At 47.1% G+C, this 19,441-nt stretch overlaps 4 protein-coding genes across 10 annotated transcripts; 2 read left to right on the top strand and 2 right to left on the bottom strand.

Annotated features, from left to right (window-relative positions):
- Nucleotides 1-1,166: 1,166 nt before the first annotated feature.
- Nucleotides 1,167-11,644, bottom strand: LOC6496303 (serine/threonine-protein kinase 10). 7 transcript variants are annotated; one of them, XM_032451329.2, is made up of 13 exons: nucleotides 10,341-10,519; nucleotides 9,672-10,106; nucleotides 9,403-9,601; nucleotides 9,034-9,344; nucleotides 8,828-8,968; nucleotides 7,850-7,925; nucleotides 7,447-7,784; nucleotides 5,153-7,390; nucleotides 4,984-5,090; nucleotides 4,792-4,924; nucleotides 3,044-4,020; nucleotides 2,157-2,270; nucleotides 1,167-1,986 (listed from the first exon to the last, which is right to left on the bottom strand). In XM_032451329.2, exons 2-13 carry the CDS (start codon nucleotides 9,993-9,995, stop codon nucleotides 1,836-1,838), a joined length of 5,109 nt encoding a protein of 1,702 aa, XP_032307220.1. In that variant the 5' UTR covers nucleotides 9,996-10,106; nucleotides 10,341-10,519; the 3' UTR covers nucleotides 1,167-1,835. The 7 variants fall into 7 exon arrangements, with proteins under 7 accessions (XP_032307220.1, XP_032307218.1, XP_032307219.1 ...); XM_032451327.2 differs by lacking the exon at nucleotides 3,044-4,020 and having other exon boundaries at nucleotides 1,167-1,985; nucleotides 2,243-2,269; XM_032451323.2 differs by lacking the exons at nucleotides 1,167-1,986; nucleotides 2,157-2,270 and adding an exon at nucleotides 11,509-11,644 and having other exon boundaries at nucleotides 2,333-4,020.
- Nucleotides 11,645-12,209: 565 nt separating this feature from the next.
- Nucleotides 12,210-13,075, top strand: LOC26513905. Its single transcript, XM_014908469.3, has 3 exons — nucleotides 12,210-12,343; nucleotides 12,402-12,519; nucleotides 12,586-13,075. The coding sequence occupies exons 1-3, from the start codon at nucleotides 12,265-12,267 to the stop codon at nucleotides 13,058-13,060; spliced, it is 672 nt and encodes a 223-aa protein (XP_014763955.1). The 5' UTR covers nucleotides 12,210-12,264; the 3' UTR covers nucleotides 13,061-13,075.
- A 91-nt stretch (nucleotides 13,076-13,166) lies between these two features.
- Nucleotides 13,167-14,642, top strand: LOC6494259 (venom protease). The gene is made up of 3 exons (XM_001960615.4): nucleotides 13,167-13,448; nucleotides 13,521-13,728; nucleotides 13,899-14,642. Exons 1-3 carry the CDS (start codon nucleotides 13,196-13,198, stop codon nucleotides 14,515-14,517), a joined length of 1,080 nt encoding a protein of 359 aa, XP_001960651.1. The 5' UTR covers nucleotides 13,167-13,195; the 3' UTR covers nucleotides 14,518-14,642.
- A 904-nt stretch (nucleotides 14,643-15,546) lies between these two features.
- On the bottom strand, nucleotides 15,547-17,608 carry LOC6496302. The gene is made up of 2 exons (XM_001960614.4): nucleotides 17,246-17,608; nucleotides 15,547-16,236 (listed from the first exon to the last, which is right to left on the bottom strand). The coding sequence occupies exons 1-2, from the start codon at nucleotides 17,264-17,266 to the stop codon at nucleotides 15,844-15,846; spliced, it is 414 nt and encodes a 137-aa protein (XP_001960650.1). The 5' UTR covers nucleotides 17,267-17,608; the 3' UTR covers nucleotides 15,547-15,843.
- Between the last annotated feature and the right edge of the window lie 1,833 nt (nucleotides 17,609-19,441).

Here is a 19,441-nt window from a genome sequence, read left to right as displayed (position 1 = left end):
ACACCCTCAGTACGCCCCCCTCTCTTCCTCCTCGCTGCCACCACTTAGGATTGCCCATCCAAATCCTGCCAACCGACAAGCCCGCACATATCCCCCTGGGCATGGCATGTGTTAAGGTCTGCGGATACTTTCTATATGCTCGTCATACCATACTCTCATATATGATATAAAAATACATAAATGGACAATGCAAAAGGAAAGATGAGTAAGAGCTCTGTGCCACTGGGGGTGGGGGACAGCACGGATTAGGGCGGAGAATTGATTGCGAGTGGGGCCAGGACGAGCCAGAACGGGCCGGGACGTTAGCGATGGGTGTGGTTGAGAGCTCGGCTCCAAGAGCTGCTGCAATAAATGGCCTGAAATCGAGTGATGCAGGAAGGTCGAGTTTATCAGTAGCCAGTGCAACCATATGCTGGAATTTGGAACCGACACTCTCGAGCAAAGCCGGAAAATTCTTCGTAGTCCCGCAGCATAACTCATACGCACCGTTGGCCCTGTAATCGAACGGCAACTGTGCCTTTCCAGCGAAATGCCAGCGATGTCAAGCTCAGTGAGCAGATACTTGTGAAAGTTTTGAAATATTCTAGTTTAGAATTTTGGCTTTACTCGCTTAGAAGCACAATTTCACTCGAACTATTTGGATAGTTCAGCTAGTACTGTTTCCAGCCCAAGTTTTTCCGTTAAATCTTGCATCAAATACCATCAAGTATAGGGCCAAGAAGATGCCAGAAGCATAGAAGCCAAATAAAACAAAGCAGCGATTAATTAGCATAAAAACAATAAAAGTCCATTCAAATTCCAAAGAAATAAAAGATGAGATGTTTTAAATTTTTCTATTGTTTTTTCATATTTTTTTTTTGCTGAATATGGTTTTTGTTTAAATTTAAATATGTATATATTTATATATAAAATATATAAGCATAAACGTTTACAAATATAAATATCTTTTATCGCTACCCGACGGCCTCTCATTATCATCCATCTCCATATCTACGCCCGTCTCCAACTCTTCACACAATTTGTTTTATGGAATCCCAACGTCTCACATATTTCTCTTGTTGCCACATTAACTTTTGCTAAACTTTCCTTAGATGTTGCTTTCATCCGTCCAAGTGTCTTCTTAGTGTGTTTGTGTTTGTGTAAAGTTGCATAGTTAAGATACATACATGTGTGTATGTTAATAGATATATTTACAATAGCGATAAGGTCAACAAAGATATTTGTTTGGTGTACGTATGTATGTTTGTTTGTTTGTTTGTTTGTCCATTGTGTTGTGTGCTAAACATAGATAAATATTAAGTAGATTTAGTTTTTCTCGCGACGGCTCGTGCACATTTAACATATTTGATGCCCTGATGCGAGTACAGGCAGCAGTACCTGTATCTGCGGCATTGGCATGATAATTTAACGAATTGGATTATTCAACTGATCGATAGACATGTACATAGTAATAATATTATTAGAATAATAAGCTAACATACAATGCAAAATCATAAAATTAAACTTATACCATACGGCGTTACGGTTTACGGGTTACGACACGAAAAACTTAAGCTTCACCTGACGCGCTGCTTGGCACGACATACCCACGAACATGTCCAGCTAAAATATATGTATCTGTATCTGAATACACTCTCTATCTATCTATCTATAAGCAGGGAGAGAAGCGTTCTCCTTTCCTCCGGCGGAAGCCTTAATGGATGGCTGACAATTTTTGTTTTGTTGCATTCTGCGCACAGCTGTCTGTCGTCGTCGTCGCCGCTGGAACTGATGTTCTGATGCCGCATTCTATTGTTCCTCCGTTTGTCCACCGACAGACTCCTGTCCCAGGACCTTCAGCCCTCGGAATAGGAACTGAGGCTGCTGCGCGTCGAACCGGTGAAATGATCTCGCTGCAGGGTATCCGAGGGCATGGAGACAATGAGGGCACCACCGTACAGCGACTCCATTTCGTCCATCTGCTGGGCGAAGGTCTCCTCCAGGCGCTACGGATTCAACAACATGGTTAGTTATATCACAAACGAATGGTACTATTTCATAAGCAACAACATTCAAACTGAACAACATCTAGTTGGAGAGATAGACTGGGGAGTACGACTAAGTAGCGCATGCATTAGTAGGACATTTAGAGCTACGGGAGTTTACAGTACAGTATAGAACAGTGCGTTTCGCGGCCATAAGATGTATGTATTGTACATCCCAGGGCTTCGAAACGTCCTGGGGGATAGATTAAAGGACTAACCTCTTGTTGCAGCCGCTGCTGTAGTTGCTTTACACATTACGAGGTGAGGAGGAGAGCCGGCAAGAAAAGTTTTCGGATATAGATTTTTGGTTTTTGTTTTTTTTTGTTTCGATAGCAGCGCGTTTTTTGTTGGTTTGGATGTGTACATGGTTTTTATTCAAGAGTGAGTGTGTGTACAGTGAAGCATCATGAAAGTTTCAGCACGATATTATAATGCGTTTATGTAAATATTTATAAAAATGTTTAGAGTAAGATATGGCTATACAATGCTTGGCATGTGGCTAAGTATGGAATGTCGATTGATTTCTTTCTTTTTTTCTTTTTTCTCATTACTGATTTCGTTTTTTACTAAGTACTTTGTATAATACTGCTACAATGGAATGTATTTGGAGGCGGAAGGCTGGTCCAAGTCAGAACAATACTTTCAACATAAACTATAATGTTTTTCGTTCAATAAAATTGCAATTGCAAACATAATAAACATAATAAACATTGGCAAGACAGAGTGTATGGCATTCTCCAATGAGGATTCAGATGCGGATGCAGAGCAGAAGGGAGTTAGGGTTACGATAGTCTCTACCGAGTTGGTTAGCAAGATGATATGTTAGTGGATGGACTAGTGGGGATTTGCAGTTAGCCAGCACCAGAAGGGAGGAGTGTCTGGGTTAGTGGGTGTGAGTAGAAATGTTCAATTGGATTGTTAGTGGAGTGGCCGAGGTGCATGAGCTGGAGCAGGAGCCTTCTTGGCGCTCCTAGATCGCCGACGAATCCTCCTCGCAGCTGTGCTGCCGCTGGTTGATCCTCGGCAGCCTGTACTTGGCGGCATACAAATCGTAGTAGAAATCATCTGAGGAGGCTGCCGAGTCCGCCGAGGCAACGCTTCCATTCAGGCGACTGTGTCCCGGCTTCACCGATGATCTCAGCTGTGGCTGCACCTCGTCCAGCAGCGCGGCCGCCTTGCGCCCGGAATCAAAGATCACGTCCGCATCGCTGGCGAAACGGGTGGTGAGCTCGCTAATATTATACATGGACTGGGCGCTGCTGAGCGAGGATCGGCCGCTGCTCCGGCTGGCCAGCGAGGGTCGCTTTATCGCAAACGAGGTGGAGTGCAGCAGGCGCTGGGTGTGGGCCGTCAGGACGGGCCCTTCGTGGATCCGCAGCTCCACGCTGGCGTCGGCTGCCGCCTTGGGGTCAACGCGACTGAAGCGGTTGCTCACCAGGCCCAGATCGTCGGGCGTTTTCGGTGGAGTGCTTCCTCTAAACGTGCTCATGGCTGGCTTGGAGCTAGCATCCTCGGCACTGTTCAACACCGGCGGGGTGGTCACCACTTTGACCAGCTCGTTGGCCGGCGACTGGGTTATCAGGCGCAGCTGGCTCTGGGCGGGCAGAGTCGTGACGCTGGCCCGCTTCATCTGCTCAGCCAGTAACTGCTCCTCGTCCTCTTCCAGCACTAGGTCGCTGATCATCTGGGAGCGCTGCTGCTTGTGGAAGATGGGAGTACTGGGCACACTGCGACTCAGATCTGGTGCCGATCCTCGGAAGTTGGCCAGCCGACTGCCACCGCCGCCCATCATCAGGAGCGAAGAGCGCGACCGAGGCATCTGTTGGGTGTCGATGAAGGTGTTGCGTGGAATGAGGCGCGAGGATCGCTCGTTGAATATGCCGCGCAGGCGCACCGGCAGCTCCACCTCCTGGTCCTCGAACTCCTCCCGATTGACCACCAGGCCGTGGCGCTGCTCGTGCAGATCGATGGCCGCCTTGATGGATTCATTCAGTTTCTAATCTCGATCGGTTGTTAAACACATGCATGACCAAGTCCATTGATTGGTTGGTTTATTTTGATTTTGTTTTTTTGGTTAGTAGTTGGGAAGCACAGCGGTAAGCATTTTATTTATTTAAATTTTTTTTATCAGTTATCGTTTTCGGTTTTGTTTTTTTTTGGTTTAGTTTTGTAGGTAGTAGTAGGTACAGTAGGCCACCAAAGTGAATGCATTTGCGTGGGTGTAAAGAGAGAGAAAAAGTTGAAAAAATAATTGGATTTAGTTGAGCCTTGGTTCGACCAAGTCGCTGCAGCCTCGAGATGAGCAAACAGTTCGTCACATCGTCAGTCTCTATGTCCCAGTTAACACTACTACTTCAATTACAAGCAATCTTAATTAGTTGACTCATCATTGGAGCTTCGACGCTCGTTAGGCGGATGAGTCAGATACCACTGGGCTATCAATGAATCAGACCATTATTTTTATTAGCATAGATAGTCAAGAAGACCTGGTGTGTTGCTCATCTGCTGGCCGCAAAGAATTGGGCGGAATTATCGGGATAGGTTTCTTGGGGAGAAGGGAGCACATGACACCACTGTTCACCGAAAACCAATTAATATACAAGAGTTATCAGTACCAACTTATATCAACCGAGGCGATCTACTTTGTACATTTAAGATAAAAACACAAAACACCAACGAAATAAGGCGGAGAGCACTTGGTCGAGAGAGCTCGTTGGGAGCGTTTCTTTGGCGGATCTCAAGTGGAGGGGGGGATGGGCATACACACCTGTTTGCGGGGCGCCAGCTGTTCGCGCCACTCGCGCAGCTCCGCCTTCAGGCGGTCGTCGATCTCCGACAGCTTGGTCTGCTCGTGCTCCACCAAGGCCTTGCGCTTCTCGTTCTGCAGCTGCTCCAGTTCTCTGCGGGACGGGGGAGAAAGTGAAAACCAGAGCATGACCTTAGGTCGGGAGGTACCTACCTTATGGCGGATTCACGTGTGGCACGTAGCTCTTCTAATTGCTTCTGATGCTTGACCTCGAAGCGGCGCTCCTCTTGCATGTAGCGCTTCTTCTCCTGCTCCTGGAACTGTAGATGGAAGATATATATCATGTACTTAGATTACTCCACTTAAGCAATAGATTGCTTACCTTCTTGAGGCGCTCGCGTTCGATGTCTGGATCCAGATTCGTTGAAATGCGCAACGATTCCCGGAACATTAGGTCGCGGGCCTTGCGCTCAGCTCGGATTCGCTTGGGGAGGGCGCGCTTCTCCAGCGTCTGCTTCTTGACCAGATCCTCCTCCTTGCGCAGCAACATGCGCTTCACCTGCTCCAGCTCCTTGTCGTGCCGGATGATCATCTGATGGCGCTGCATGAAGCAGAGCTCCTTGACGTGCCGCTTGGACAGCTGGTGGCGTTCGTGCAGCTGCTTCTCCTCCAGTTCCCAGAGCAGAGCCTCACGCGTCCGCATCGCATTCTGCTTTTGTTGCAGGAAGTTGCGATTGATGCTGGCCAGATGCTCCCGGTGCTTCTCACTCAACCGCCGCAACAGAAGCTCGTGCCGCTCCTTGAGCGAATCGAGGAAGGCGCGCTCCTTTTCCTCGTGATCCAGTTCCATGGCCGATCGCCGCTGCTTGAACTCGTCCTTGCGCTTGTCCTTGGGGAAGAGGTCGACCTCCTGCTTGAGCAAGCGGATCTCCTGCTTCAGGTTCTCCCGGAAGATTTTCAGCTCCTGCTCCTGCTCGGAGCGGATGCGCTTCGACGAGGAGCGCAGCTCGTTCTCCTGCGTCTGCTCGGTTTTCTCCACCAGCTGCTTGTGCTGGCGCGCCAGCATATCCATATCCGCTTCGTAGGTCTTCTCCAGCGACGAGTGCTCCTGCTCGAAGCGGCGGTCCTGCTGCTCCTTGGCCTGTTGCTCCTTGATGTGCAGTTCAGTCTGCTGCTTCTTCTCCTGCTTCTGGAGCATCTTCAGCTCCCGCAACTCCAGCTTCCGGAAGTCGTGATCATCGTAGATTCGGCCGTTCTCCTCGTCGCCGTAGATCACCCGACTCGTGGTCGTGGTCATTTGCACGCCATCGATCTCGAACTTGCGGGTGCGTTTGCGCGTTTTCTTGCGCAGGTTCCGCAGTTCGATCTCCTCCTTGGTGAGCCCCTGGTGGGACTTGACCACAGGCGGAGCCCTGGCCCTGGGCCGGATGACCACCTCCTCCTCCTCGTCGATGGTCATGTGATTGTGATTATTCGTCACGGAGGGAGGTGGCGGCGGCATCAGTACTGCCGCCGGTGGCTGTTGCGACTGCTGCTTGTTGTTGTGATCCACCTCGTGGCGACTGTCATGACTAGTGTTGGTGCCAACGCTGTCCACGTCGGAGCCTCCGCTGCCGCTTACTTGCACTTCGATGCCCCGCCGTCCTCGCACAGAGCCGTTCTCGCTCAGCGAGCTGTCCGGCGATCGCTTCTCCGGCTTGAATCGGTTCACAATGATGTTCACGTCCTCCGGTACCACTCCGTTTGGCTGGCGCTTGTGGCCCTCCATCTCGTTGCTGCTGTCCTTCACCTTCACACCCTCGTCGCCCACAGTGACGACGGACACGTGGCTGGTGTCCATCAGCTGGTCACTGTGATCGTGACTATGGCTGCCCGATGCCGTATTATAAGCGGAATCATCGTCCGCATACGATGGACTCACGATCAGTACCTCGCTCTCGTCCAGCTTGCGGGCATGGACAGTGGTGGTGGCATTATGGGGCTGCTGCGGTGGGGCAGGCACCACTCCTGCCGGATCATTGACCGCCAATATCATGGAGGACTGTTTGTAGGGTGGCGTGCCAGAATCACCCAAGCTGTCGTCCAGCGATGGGAAGTCGTCGTCCGTGGAGGATTCGTTCAGGTGAGTGCTCTTGTTCAGGTCATTGGACACGATAATCACCTCCGATGGTGCAACCGAGTTGTCGATAATCACCGGCGGATGGGTGCTAGTTACCACGGTGATTTGGCTCACCGACTCCAAGCTATTTGGCAATACCACGTGCTGCGGCTGTGGCGGCGGCTGTTGCGGCGCTGGGGCGTCACTGTTAATGGTTATCAGGGAAGTGCTAGAGCTGAGCGTTCTCGCATTGGAAACGCTTCCCGAGGAGCTAGACGAGGCCACTGACTGCACGGACACAATGGACGAGGCGGTGGGCGAGGGTGGCTGCGGTTTTGGCTCAACGGTCTCCTGTCCAATGGCCACTTCGATAGCTGTGGTGACTGGCGATGAGGGCTCGGGAGTGGACACCTTCTTGGGCGACACCGGAGTATCGACAGTTGGCTGCTTCGCTGCGTTAGCGGCGACTGCAACAGCCATGGGTGGTGGCGGCGCTTTACCCTTCTCCTTCTTGACAAAGTGCTGGGAAAAGACCTGTCATTAGTGGGCACTGGGATAAGAAAACTTTGACGACTCACCTTTTTATCGGACTCGGTTCTTTCAGCTGCCTCTGCAACAGCTGCCACCACTGCTGCTGCTGCTGCTGCAGCTGCTGGTGCAGGAAGTTGTGGGGGTGGTGGTGTTTTTTGGGGCGACGGCGGCGCTGGGGCAGGCACTTTGGTATGCGGCGGCTGCTGGGCTGCCGGCTCAACATTGTCATCCTTGTTGTGGTTTGGTCTGTCCGGAGTGGTGGCTTTAGTTGTTGTGGGTGCAGTTGTCGCTGCTGCTGCTGCTGCTGCTGCAGCGGTTGGTAAACTGCTACTTGGTTGGGGCTGCTCTTTGGCATCCCGCAAAATGGATGTAGGTGTACCTGGAACTGTTTTTGTTTGGAATTTGTTGTTGGTAAAGACTACAAAGCAAAAAAATCTTAAGAAAACCTACGTTTGTCAATGTCTTGGCTCTGCAGCGAAGCAGAGTCATCGTCCAGGTCGAGCTGGAGCGCCGAGTTGCGGGGTTCCTAAAGGTGAGAAACGGAAATCCTCGTTAGCACTTGTTTTTCTGGACTGTTTCCTATGTGAGTTCTACAGCTAGCGTTTACTACTCGACTCTATCTACTTCAGAAACCGAATCACTGTTCCCTAAACAGAAACTCGAGCTGATTCTCGCCATCAATTCGAATTTGTTTACATCAGATTCCTTTTTTTATTGCCCCACAAACATTATCTGAATCTTGAGGCGAGAATGAAGATAGCAATCGGACTGATTAGTCATTTGAGACCCTGTCTAGTAGCAAGTGTGCCTGGCTATAATCACAACAAGAAACCGATACGGTGGAACACAAACACATGGCTAGGAGGGAGGGCAGTGATAAGCATTCGGTAATGCTGATAAAATAAGTAAACTAATTGTGCGCCCGCTATCAAAGACCAGTGCCAGGATGCAGTGCCGGATAAGTTGGTGGCGGGGTGGGAGGCGTTAGTGGGTGCCGGACGGAGCGCGGACGGGTTGCTGTAGAACGACTTACCAACCCTCTGATAGAGTGAGCGCCGCTTCACTTGGCGTTTAAGCTTCTATATCAATTATTGCGAAGTAACCACACAAAATGATAAGCACAGAGATTGCGACATTTTGGCAGAGTGGAGCAAAAAGTAACAAAACGCAAGGCAACAAATAAGAAAAAAACAACAAACCAAGATAAAAAAATTATATGAAAAATAATATATCGCATGGTGCGAGAAGGTTTTCGTTTTGATTTTGATTTTGGTTGGGTTGAGGCGGCAGCGTGTAAGAAAGAAGAGAGAGCATTTGGAGAGGTGAGAGAACGTTTAGATTATCGTCGCTAGACATCTAGCAGCATTGGACTACAAGGGTGCGGTGCAGGGCCCATGGATCCAGACTCGTTTGGAGAACTGGACTCACCTCGGTCTCGTCGTCCACCACCTCCTCAACGACCTCAGCCTTGTACTCGAGCAGCAGGTCCTTAATCGGCTTTGCGTCCATGTCCCTGCTGATGAAGCTATGCTGCAGCAGGACATCCGTCGTCGGCCTCTGCTGGGGATCCTGTTTGGGCCAAATTTTGTGATTAGAACTAATGGATGTGTTTTAGGATGATTTGAAGGTCTTGCCTTGACTAAAGACTTCTTGAGGAAGTCATTGAATTCCTTGCTCCACCTGGCCGGCTGCTCCAGCTTGGGCGGCTCACTCTTTTGGATCTTGAGGAGGACACGCATCGGCGACATCTCGCTGTTGGGCGGCTCCATTTGGGCCAGCTCGATTAGCGTTATGCCCAGTGACCAGACGTCCACTTTGTGATCGTACGGGTTGTCCCGGAACGTTTCGCACAACACCAGCTCTGGCGCCATCCAGTAGGGCGTGCCGATGAAAGTGTCGTGCTTCTGCATCGTGTGTTTGTTCTTGGCCGAGACGCCAAAGTCCGCTGAAATAGAGGAACGATTATAAAGATGCCATTCAAGAAACCAAATCCTGAGACATACCCAGCTTGACGCCACCCTCCATGGTGAGCAGAACGTTGCCGGCCTTCAAGTCGCGATGGATGACCTTGTTGCGGTGCAGGAAGGTTAGGCCCTCGGTCATGTGCTTGCACACGTAGGCAATTTGCGGCTCAGTTAGTGGCTTCTCCAGCTCCACCATAATGCTGTCCAGGGCTCCGCCATCGCAGTACTCGATGAGCATCTGGAGGGGATGAGAGATGAGCTCATTATTACCTAGACCATCCAACGGAATGTCGGAGTTCGATACCCACCCACAGCTTATCGTCAAGGGAGAAGGCCTCGTACAGCTCCACCACATTGGGGTGCTTGATCTCCGAGAGAATATCGATCTCCACCATGTGGTCGCTGAGATTCTCCTCGTCCTCCAGCGTACACATCTTGGCGGCGGCGAAGCGCTTCTGTTCCTTGTGCTGGGCCTTGTACACCTTGCCAAAGGCGCCGTCGCCCAGCTCACCGACCATCTCCCAGAAATCCTCCGGGTTTGTGTCCATCTTGATGTTGTTGTAGAGCCGCTTCTTCTTGGCCTCCCCGCCACCGATGTGGAAGACCTTCTTCAGGCTGGTCAGTATAGACATGGCGTGGCTTTTGTTTAGTCCTCTGCTACTGTGGTGCTTCTACTACGCTTCTGCTCGCTAGTTGGTTTCCCCTTGGCGTCGAGTCGGACTTCTACATAGTGCGCTGAGCTCCTGGGCGAGAGTACAACAAGGAAAACTAGATTTGGTGAAAGCTGCGGAGTGTGCAAGTCGGTACATATGTTCATTCGTATGAGCTAGCCATCGCTATTGATTGCTTTTGCAGCTTGGCTCGGCTCGGACTGGGACTGGGGACTGGGACCGATGCCAAAATGGACTCACTCGAGTCCGGGGAACGGGTGGGTGACCGGTAACCCGGACAGCAGCCCCACTTTTAACTAGACTTACCTATTAGCCAGCCGTGTGTCTCGTTTTACACTCTCTCTCCCTGTTTCGCACTCCCTATATCTTCCGTTTAGTCCAGCGAAATAGGCCAACGAGCGGGGATTGTGGGCTTGGTTTGGTTCGGTCTGCGACGTCTTCAACGCTTCTGTATGTTTTATAATTTAATTAGCAGCTCGCAAGCTCTAATATTTGTAGAAAAAACACGTACGAATGGGAGGAAAATGATTACAAACGAGAAAAAGTCAAAGACGTAGACAAAAGAGCGTAGAGTGTGCGTGTGTATGAGTGTGAGTGCGAGTGTGTCTCGTCGTCGACGTCGTCGTCGTTGTTTTTTTTTTCAAAGTGTTTGTGAGCTGGTCTCTGGGCTTTTTCTCCCTCCACCCCTCTTCTGCAGAGGCACTGAGGCACAGCCACTGCCCCGTTGACGTCCCGTTTAACGTTTAATTTGGCAAAAATCTTAGCAAAACCCGAAAGCCAGGCTAAATAGCTGCACTGCCGCCTTGAATCCGAACAATGTGGCTGGGCAATTTGTAAACAACACGCGCACCGCACCAACCGAGTTTTAAAGACTCATTGATGATTACGACTCACTGGATCGCCGAATGGGCGTGAAACTGTAGACGCAGTCAGAGATACGAAATTACCTCATCCACCCGCTCGCCTCGCTCACTTTTTATTAATCAGGTGCGTCGCGCAAACGTTTACCGACGGTGCTTTGCCTTTTCTCCGTCCACCCGCGCCCTTTCTCCAACTATATTAACGTATTCGTATTTCTCCCTTGGTAAATCTCCTCGCTTTTTGGTGTTATGTTTTAGTGGTGGACGTAGCTTCGATACACCGATAAGACCAGGCATCGATTTTTCTCCCGATTTCCTATACTATTTACTAATCCTTGTTACAGTTATTGAATTAAACAGTTCTTTTCGAATTGAAAATGGACCTTTTTGAAAAATCCTATTAAATCTTATTCTGTAAATTTTATACTGCTCAGTCCATCACTATTATTGCATTTGTATCGAAATTTCTCTCTCGAAAATGGCGTTTAGGTCATTTGGGAGAGCGAAGAGAGGCACTATATTTTCCTTCGCCAAGGGCACAAAAAACAACAACACACACAAACACACTTTGACACCACATAAGAAAAACAATGTATTCCTTTTAAGGACTTTACTTGATTGGTTTTGGGGAGAAACAGTTTTACGTTTTGGCCCTATTTAATCCCGTCAAATAGTTTCGCACTTTCTAACTGCGGATCGGCGATTATTTAGAGTGATAACAAATCAAAATACGAATATATCGATATATAGGCTAATATATCAATGTATCGATATATCGGGTTTTCAAGAATCAGAGTTGGAAAACGTCAGGATTGACTTTGCCGACAATAACTGTTCAAAAATTCAAAAAAATAAGAAACAGATAAGCAAATGGTGAATAAAATTGAGAAACTTTTACTATTTCAGGTGGTGAACATCGATATATTGATTTATATTTGTATATTGGGTTTGTAGGAAACAGAACTCGTCTTGGTATATTTTTGGTATTTTTATGATATGCGAGGGAAATTTGAAATGGAGAAACGCCCCATTAACTACTTGTGTTATAAAAGCTTAATTAGTTTAATTTATTTGAAATAGGAACCCACTTACTATAAGATACGTGTATTGGAAATCGATCGAGGTCGAACAACAGACAAACAAAAATATCCAATAGACTTATATAAAGAGTATATAACTATATGTATGTACTCCAAATATTATTGAGTAACAGCTTTTACTAAAAACTACCTAACTAACGTAAACATAAAGTTCTGAACATTCACATTTAAGCTGGGTTTAGGTGAATGAGGCGGATCGGATATCAATCGTTGGAGTCCTATAAAAGGCCTCGAAATCTTCCAGATCGTCAGTTGGTTATCGTACTTGCAATGGAGTCGATATTGGTTTTAATTATTTTGGTGTCCAGAGCAAGGGCTCTCGTTCACTACGTGAAGCTTGCAAAAGGCAGTATGGAAGGAAAGAGTTAATCCTTTCAGTTATATCAGTTATAATTTACTACTTTCAGCGAATGGTTGCGTATCGGTGGGTGGAGAGCAAATGGAGGTCTGGGATATGGTACAGGACGAAGAGACGTGCGGCGTTTATCATTGCCAAAATAAGAATGGAGACGCTTTGATTCACTAGTAAGCAAATTGGCCAGAAGAAGTAATTAATCAAAAACGAATATATACATTTTGAAATTGTTATAGTTGTCAGAAACCGGCGACCTATATGGAATGTCCATCGACTGGAGTTATAACCACACTGGATTTTCCACAATGCTGTTGGACGTGCGCCCGATACATTAATTGCGATGCACCGGCACAACGTACCGGTGAAATTATTAATGATAATCTTCCAAGTAAGAACGAAGGTGCTGATGGCGTTAAAAATGATGGTGTCGATGGAGGTAAAATTGATGGTGGAAGTGAAGTAGGTTCTAATATCCGCGGTTGGCCAGGAGATGAAGAAGATCCCAATATTCCCAAAGAACCTATGCGTTTTTACAATTCTCCTAAAGAACCAAACAGCTTCCACACTGAAAATCCCATAATGATGGACTCCATGCAATTGGATGCCGAAGGACACCCGATAATCAAAGATCCAAAATCTAAAACTGCTCTAAAATCGAACTTAATGCCTAATGTACCTAAATCAGGAAAAATATATAAATATATGGAATAAAAATTTTAAATCTAAATCAACCTAACGTGTGTGTTTTTTTGAGAAAAGATTTTGAGAGAATTCTTCAAAGTTGGCCCCTCTGGCCACTTTGTTAAAAAATAACTATCAGTTCAGTTTGAAGTGTCGCTAGAGAATATGGATGTGCTTTCTGGGTTGTTGCTATTTTTTGGGATTATCGTACCCAGTATTCTGTCGGATTTGTGCGATAATCAAACTGGAGAGTGCAAGGAGCTATCTGCCACAGGATGTCCAGCAGTGTTCTTCAACCTGGCTTGGATGGAAGGATCGGTGAAGTTTTGTGATGAGGATAAGGGCATAGTTTGCTGCCCACTGCCCCGGAATAGACAGCCCCTATTCATCTCCAGCAACGTGAGACAATTCGAAAGGGGTAGGCATTGGATTATTAAATGCATTTCTTTTAGAACTTAAAGTTTCCATGAAAAAATAATATAACTTTCAGAATGTAGACGCTTTAATGAGATTAGAACTTCCTGCCGCTCCACGCCGTTGATTGTGGGTGGATCGAAAGCTTCCAGCCGGGAATTCCCATTCATGGCACTGGTGGGTCAGCGTAGAAGAAACGCTTCCCGCATCGACTGGGACTGTGGCGGGACTTTGATTCATCCCAAGTTCGTGCTAACCGCCGCCCATTGCCTGGAGACAACCGAGTGAGTGGTAGGGCCAGTAAGTCCCAGAATTTATGGGAACACATTTCACATCACATTGTTGCCCACAAGTGGTTTTCATTGAAGAATTTGATACGTGATACTGGGACGTAGGAGTAACATAACAAGAAACTGAAACTGCTTTTAAATAGTAATAAAAAATTGTATTTTAGAACCAAGAGCGAACGTCTGGACCCCAACTTTGACTGCCCCAAGTTCGTGGTTAGACTCGGAGACCTGGACTACAACAGCGAATCGGATGATGCGCAGCCCCAGGACTTTACGGTGGTCAACTATGTGGTTCATCCAGGATACGACGATGATGATGATACTGGAAGTCGTAAAAATGATATTGGCTTGCTGGAGCTGGACAGGATTGCAGTTTTGAACGAGTTCGTGGCTCCGGCATGCCTGCCTCCTAGCAGCGGCAATGAAAACCTCCTCGCGACGGCGGCCGGTTGGGGTGCCACAGCCGAGACCGGGCCATCATCCTCGCATCTGAAGAAGGTCACCCTGGAACGGTATGGCGAAACGCTGTGCAGCGAGAGGATAAAGCAAAAGATCGACATCCGGACACAGCTGTGCGCCGGATCTCGAACCGGAAACAGCGACACTTGCTATGGTGACTCTGGTGGACCCGTCTTTGTGCAGCATCCCAGATACGCTTGCCTCAAGCAGATCATTGGCGTCACATCGTATGGAATCGTGTGTGGCGTCCAGGGATTGCCCAGCGTATACACAAGGGTGCACCTGTACACCGACTGGATTGAGAACATTGTTTGGGGAGAATAAATGCCACAGGTTCCCCTTCAAGTGATTGCCGGCAGTTTATTGTTCAACTTTCACATCGTTAATGCGACAAAAAGTTTAAATAAACAGACAAATTAGAGCTGACTAACAGGCTCAGGCAAAGATTATATACTTCAGTAGGCCTGGAATAGGATATGTTTTAAAATTTCAAAGGAAACCAGTTTCTGATTTTATACGAAAACTTTACAAAAAATATTATAAAATATTTTGATTTCATACTTTGATAGAGAATGATGGGGAACCGATCTACAAATCGTTTAAGGTATTCCGTTTGAGAATCGGATGAGAATTGGCAAAGTTACAGCCATCGCTGGGGCCATTTTGTGCCTCCATTCGAGTTTGGGGATTTTGAAGGGGACTACCCAGAAAACTTAAGAAAAAATCTGAAAAATAATTTGTTCTCAGGTTTTGATGCAAATTGAAAGAGATTCGATCCACAAATCGTTTAAGGTATTCCGCTCTAGAATCGGATGCAAATTGGCAAAGTTACAGCCATCGCTGGGGCCACATTGTGCCTCTATGCGTATTTGGGGATTTTGAAGGAGACTACCCAGAAAATTTGAGAAAAAATCTGAAAAATAATTTGTTCTTATGTTTTGATGCAGATTGAAAGACAATCGATCCACAAATCGTTAAAGGTATCCCGCTTGAGAATCGGATGATTATTTACAAAGTTACAGCCATCGCTGGGGGCCATACTGTGCCTCCATGCGAGTTTGGGGATTTTGAATGGGAATACCCAGAAAATTGAAGAAAAAATGTGAAAAATAATTTGTGTTTAGGTTTTGATGCAGATTGAAAGACAATCGATCCACAAATCGTTAAAGGTATCCCGCTTGAGAATCGGATGATTATCGGCTAAGATATAGCCATCGCTGGGATCATAATGTCCCTAATATGTATTTCAAAATTTAGGAGTCAAGTGAGGGGGGTTCTTGAATTAAATTCCATGTCTCATCACAGAAGAAGGCGGAAAGATGTTACTAACTACGATTCCATAAAATGCAGGTGTTCAATTAAAAATCAGTTTTGTCAGCTTTAATCAAATGTGGAGATAACAATTGAATAACAAACATCTGGGGCTTAGGCTAGAAGGATGTGGGCGGTGGTTGGATGGTGCGAATGACGTATACATAATAATATAGCGATGAGTGCTCTCTCTTTAGTCGTGCTGCAGTGCATTACTTATGGCTAAGGACACAGTGGAAGGCTAAGTGCTAGAGGACCCTGTAGAAGGCCAAGGAGGATGCCGGATGACTTCCCGGTTGGCTGGATAAGGAGAACAGTGCTGCTGCTTCTGCTGCAAAACTACAGGCGGTAGAGCTGCTGGAGGTCGTGGCGCCTCTGGGCGTCCTTCCTGTCCCGGATCTCCTGCTTGCGGACCTCCGACTGCTTGTAGACGAACAGCGGACGGAAGACGATGGCCCTGCGCTGGCGCTCCAGCTTCTGGGGCTGGACATCCCGGCGCTGGCGTCCGGAGTACGGCCGGAAGAGATTCGACTTGGCGGTGTCGTGGGCGTACAGGGTGCTGAGGAAGTCGAAGTACGGCTTCGAGCTCAGGCTGTTCGGCTGGGAGAGCGGGGAGGGACTGTAGCTGAACTGGTTGGGCGTCTCGATGTCCAGCAGGGCGTGTGGGACCTCCTGGAGTTGGGGTCGTGCCGTGGCCATGGCAGCCAGGATCACCAGGAACACAGAGGAGAACTGGAAGAGAGACAAAAGAATAATCAGTTATTGTCTGTCATCGCTGTGGAATGGGAGGTGTGAATAGCCAGTGGAGGCCAGAACCTAGCGGTCGGTGCCTGGCCTGGACCAGAACCTGTCCACAGCTCTTAGCGCTTATGCTGCGAATTAGCATACAATAATTAATTTAAATTAGCCTGCTGGAGACGGGGCCAGTCAATGATATAACCGCAATCAAATCTAATTTATAGTCGCACGTAAAATATTCATGAGCACGTCTTTGGCCATTTTGGTAGGCGTCATCGAGCATGAACCGAGAACGAAACCCAGCTGATCTCTAGGCGCCTCTCGAGGTATACCCATCTAACCGGATGCACTGGTACCGGACTACACCTGACTACCTACCCCCTCTAATTTATGCTGGCTACACCCAAAAAACAAAAGGGTAATGCCACGATTTAATTACTTTGCCTTTCGGTTTAGAAAAATAACATATTTTTAGATTGCGAATAGTCTTGAAGACTATTCCTGGAAATTAAAAATTGCCTCTTATTTTTTGACTATTCACTTCGAATTATGTAAAAACCTTAACCGCAGACAAAACAAATTAATTTCAATCAGACAGCATGGGCTGCTGCTGAAAAGGAGAAGCTGATTGCGAGCTGTAACCGGTTGGGGTTTTTGTAGTTCAGGGTTAACTGAAGCATCAAGGCTTCCAACAGGATTGCCGGAGACGAAGCAATCGCTTGTCATAAAGCTGAGCTTTTATGACACTTCCTTATGAAGATCACAAGATCACAAGATCACAGAGAAGATCGAGAAGTAGCAGTTTTCGAATAGAAATAGAATAACTTGATTCGATAATGCGCTTGGCCTTGTCCGGCGGCGAAATAATCAGAGTACGCTTGTCCATTTTGCAGCTTTAATTTTTTGAATTTTTCGTTAAAAATGTTAATCGCCGAAACACGTTTCTTTGTTTTTAATTCATTAAGTTTGGATCGATACCGATCTTGAGATGATATATACTCACTTGCCAAGTGTATGCGAACATCGTTGCTGCGGGTACCGTTTAATTGCTATCTGTCTGTCTGTCTGGCTTTAATTAGTTGATTAATCCTGTTTTGGAGTCACTACTAAGTCAGTTATCCTTTCAACCGGCCAGTTATTTAATTTGAGAATCCAAGTGGAAATTATTGTAGAGCGCACTCGCGGAATGTCCGACTCGGAATGATGGATCGTGAATTGAAAATGTCTATATTATGACTCCGTGTTATCAGTGATTGATAATCAATGTTGGCCCCCGGGGTTTAGATTTTATATTTGAGATTCTCGAGATGTTGTCGCCACTAAGCGTGCGCCTGAACTGTTCAGAATATTTGTCACAATTCACTTTTATACGGCCAGCACGATGTTTTTGTTCGCTGAACGGGTTTCGGGTGTTTCGGCGGCTATAAGCCTGGCTCTCAGACGCTAACTGTTGCCGATATCGCGGGGTAGCCCGTCTGGGGGGAAAAGTTGCACCTCAAGAAAAGGGTAGTAGCAACAGTACACTGGAACAGTACACATAAAATAGATATCCTTTGGTCCTTTGTACTCTTGGAACTATAAAGAGTTCAGAGCCACTCTACCCTCCTCTATTTTTGTAATAATTTCTAACCAATTTGCTAATTTGTTTTCTTTGTGGTTTTTGGGTTTATGCGAACTTGGCTCTGATCCAAATATTGCCAAATAGCTGGCAGTGCCTGCATCCAAGACTTGGCCACTCCAGCTGGTCACGTAATTAACGCCTTCGATAATTCCCAGGGGGGATCTGTGATCCGATCCGATATCATATATACTTGTATGCGTCAGATACATTTTGTTTTCGTTTCGAATTAATTAATACAATTTTTTCCATGACGCACTTACTAATCACAAAAAAAAAAAGACTCTCTAATCCGTTGAAATCGGAAATGTGGATGTCCAGGGCAGCGGATCTCGAAAGCGGATATTTTGATCTTAATCCATAGCGCTCTAGACACGGAAGCCAAAAGGGGAGTCGTAAAGCTCTCGCGGATCACAACACCTCGCAGATCATTATGGGCTTAAGTTATGCAAATTGTTATTGGCGGCTTTGGGTTATTTGAGGGTGACGCATGTCGCATTTGGCCGCTTGGAATGCTTGGAAAATTGTCAACCCACTTGAGCTTGGCTTTCATGCTTGAGGGGAGGAATCCGAAGGTCGAGTGTTCTTCTCAATGGTAATGAGACAAGCAGCCTCCGACTGCGCCACCGCCGCCGCCGCCACGCTCGACTGCCCAAACAGATAAAGATATAAAGATACACATAGACAAGATAGAAGTAGCTATTGATATAATGAAGATATAGTTAGGTATCTGAAACCCCTGCCCCGTCCACCTGCCCCTGCCGGCCGCACGTGATCTGATCAGATCGGGTCCCCCGAACGTCAAGAGCTAATGGCTCGAAGCATTTGAGCCATTAAGCATTAAAAGCTAGTGACGCTTGTCCCAATACCTGTCTTTCGGCCGTGTCAATGGCCAACCGGTTAGTTTGGCTCCCCTGCAGGCCTGCCTGGTCTGATTTATTCAATTGGCTAACATTTAGCCAAATTACCCGTCAACCGTCAACACCCCCGAAATCCGAACAAGGGGCCTTTTAGAACTTGCGTCTTTGTTTGTTTGTTTGTTCGTTTTTTGGTTCGATTTTTCATTATTTCTTTTCTATTTCGATATTTTTAGCCAAATACCGTGTTAAATAAATTTCATTTAATTAGTTTTTTGGCCGAAAAGCCGGTTTGGAACGCAATAAGACAAATGGCCCGGCGATAAGCGGGGCCATCTCGGGCCGACAAATGTCAGAGAGTGAAAAACAAAATAAAAATGCTTATCAGGGATCGGCTGCTTGCGTGGGCATCACAAATAATATTCGGTATTAACCGAATCCGGCCTGAAATCGAAATAAAAAAAAATTCGAAAATTCTAAACCCCATGAATCACTTAAAGATTTATTCACGATTTATTCGGAAATGCAGGCGTTCTAATTGGAAAAGTTATGCATAATGTACACAGATCGGATGTTGGGCGTTGACTTCCTCCGCGGAGGAGGTGCTAATTGGCCAAGATTGGATGCGCTTTCCGGCTATATTGATTCACATTCGAACGGCGCCAGAAAGGTGATAAAGGGGCACGTTCCACCTGTCGTTCCGTGTGTACTGATGTTTCCATTT

This window comes from Drosophila ananassae, chromosome 3L (assembly GCF_017639315.1).
Source record: "Drosophila ananassae strain 14024-0371.13 chromosome 3L, ASM1763931v2, whole genome shotgun sequence".
NCBI lineage: Eukaryota > Metazoa > Arthropoda > Insecta > Diptera > Drosophilidae > Drosophila > Drosophila ananassae.
The sequence above is the reverse complement of the archived record's forward strand: the minus strand, read 5'-3'. Positions and strand labels throughout refer to the sequence as shown.

Coding starts and splice junctions, on each gene's coding strand:
- LOC6496303 (XM_032451329.2), bottom strand. CDS start 9,995: ATGTCTATACTGACCAGCCTGAAGAAGGTCTTCCACATCGGTGGCGGG. Junction 4,925..4,983: donor ACACGTGAATCCGCCATAAG/GTAGGTACCTCC, acceptor CCCGTCCCGCAG/AGAACTGGAGCAGCTGCAGA. Junction 4,021..4,791: donor AGCTGGCGCCCCGCAAACAG/GTGTGTATGCCC, acceptor GATCGAGATTAG/AAACTGAATGAATCCATCAA.
- LOC26513905 (XM_014908469.3), top strand. CDS start 12,265: ATGGAGTCGATATTGGTTTTAATTATTTTGGTGTCCAGAGCAAGGGCT. Junction 12,344..12,401: donor CGTGAAGCTTGCAAAAGGCA/GTATGGAAGGAA, acceptor TACTACTTTCAG/CGAATGGTTGCGTATCGGTG. Junction 12,520..12,585: donor GGAGACGCTTTGATTCACTA/GTAAGCAAATTG, acceptor AAATTGTTATAG/TTGTCAGAAACCGGCGACCT.
- LOC6496302 (XM_001960614.4), bottom strand. CDS start 17,266: ATGTTCGCATACACTTGGCAA. Junction 16,237..17,245: donor TGTTCGCATACACTTGGCAA/GTGAGTATATAT, acceptor TCTCTCTTCCAG/TTCTCCTCTGTGTTCCTGGT.
- LOC6494259 (XM_001960615.4), top strand. CDS start 13,196: ATGGATGTGCTTTCTGGGTTGTTGCTATTTTTTGGGATTATCGTACCC. Junction 13,449..13,520: donor CGTGAGACAATTCGAAAGGG/GTAGGCATTGGA, acceptor TATAACTTTCAG/AATGTAGACGCTTTAATGAG. Junction 13,729..13,898: donor CATTGCCTGGAGACAACCGA/GTGAGTGGTAGG, acceptor ATTGTATTTTAG/AACCAAGAGCGAACGTCTGG.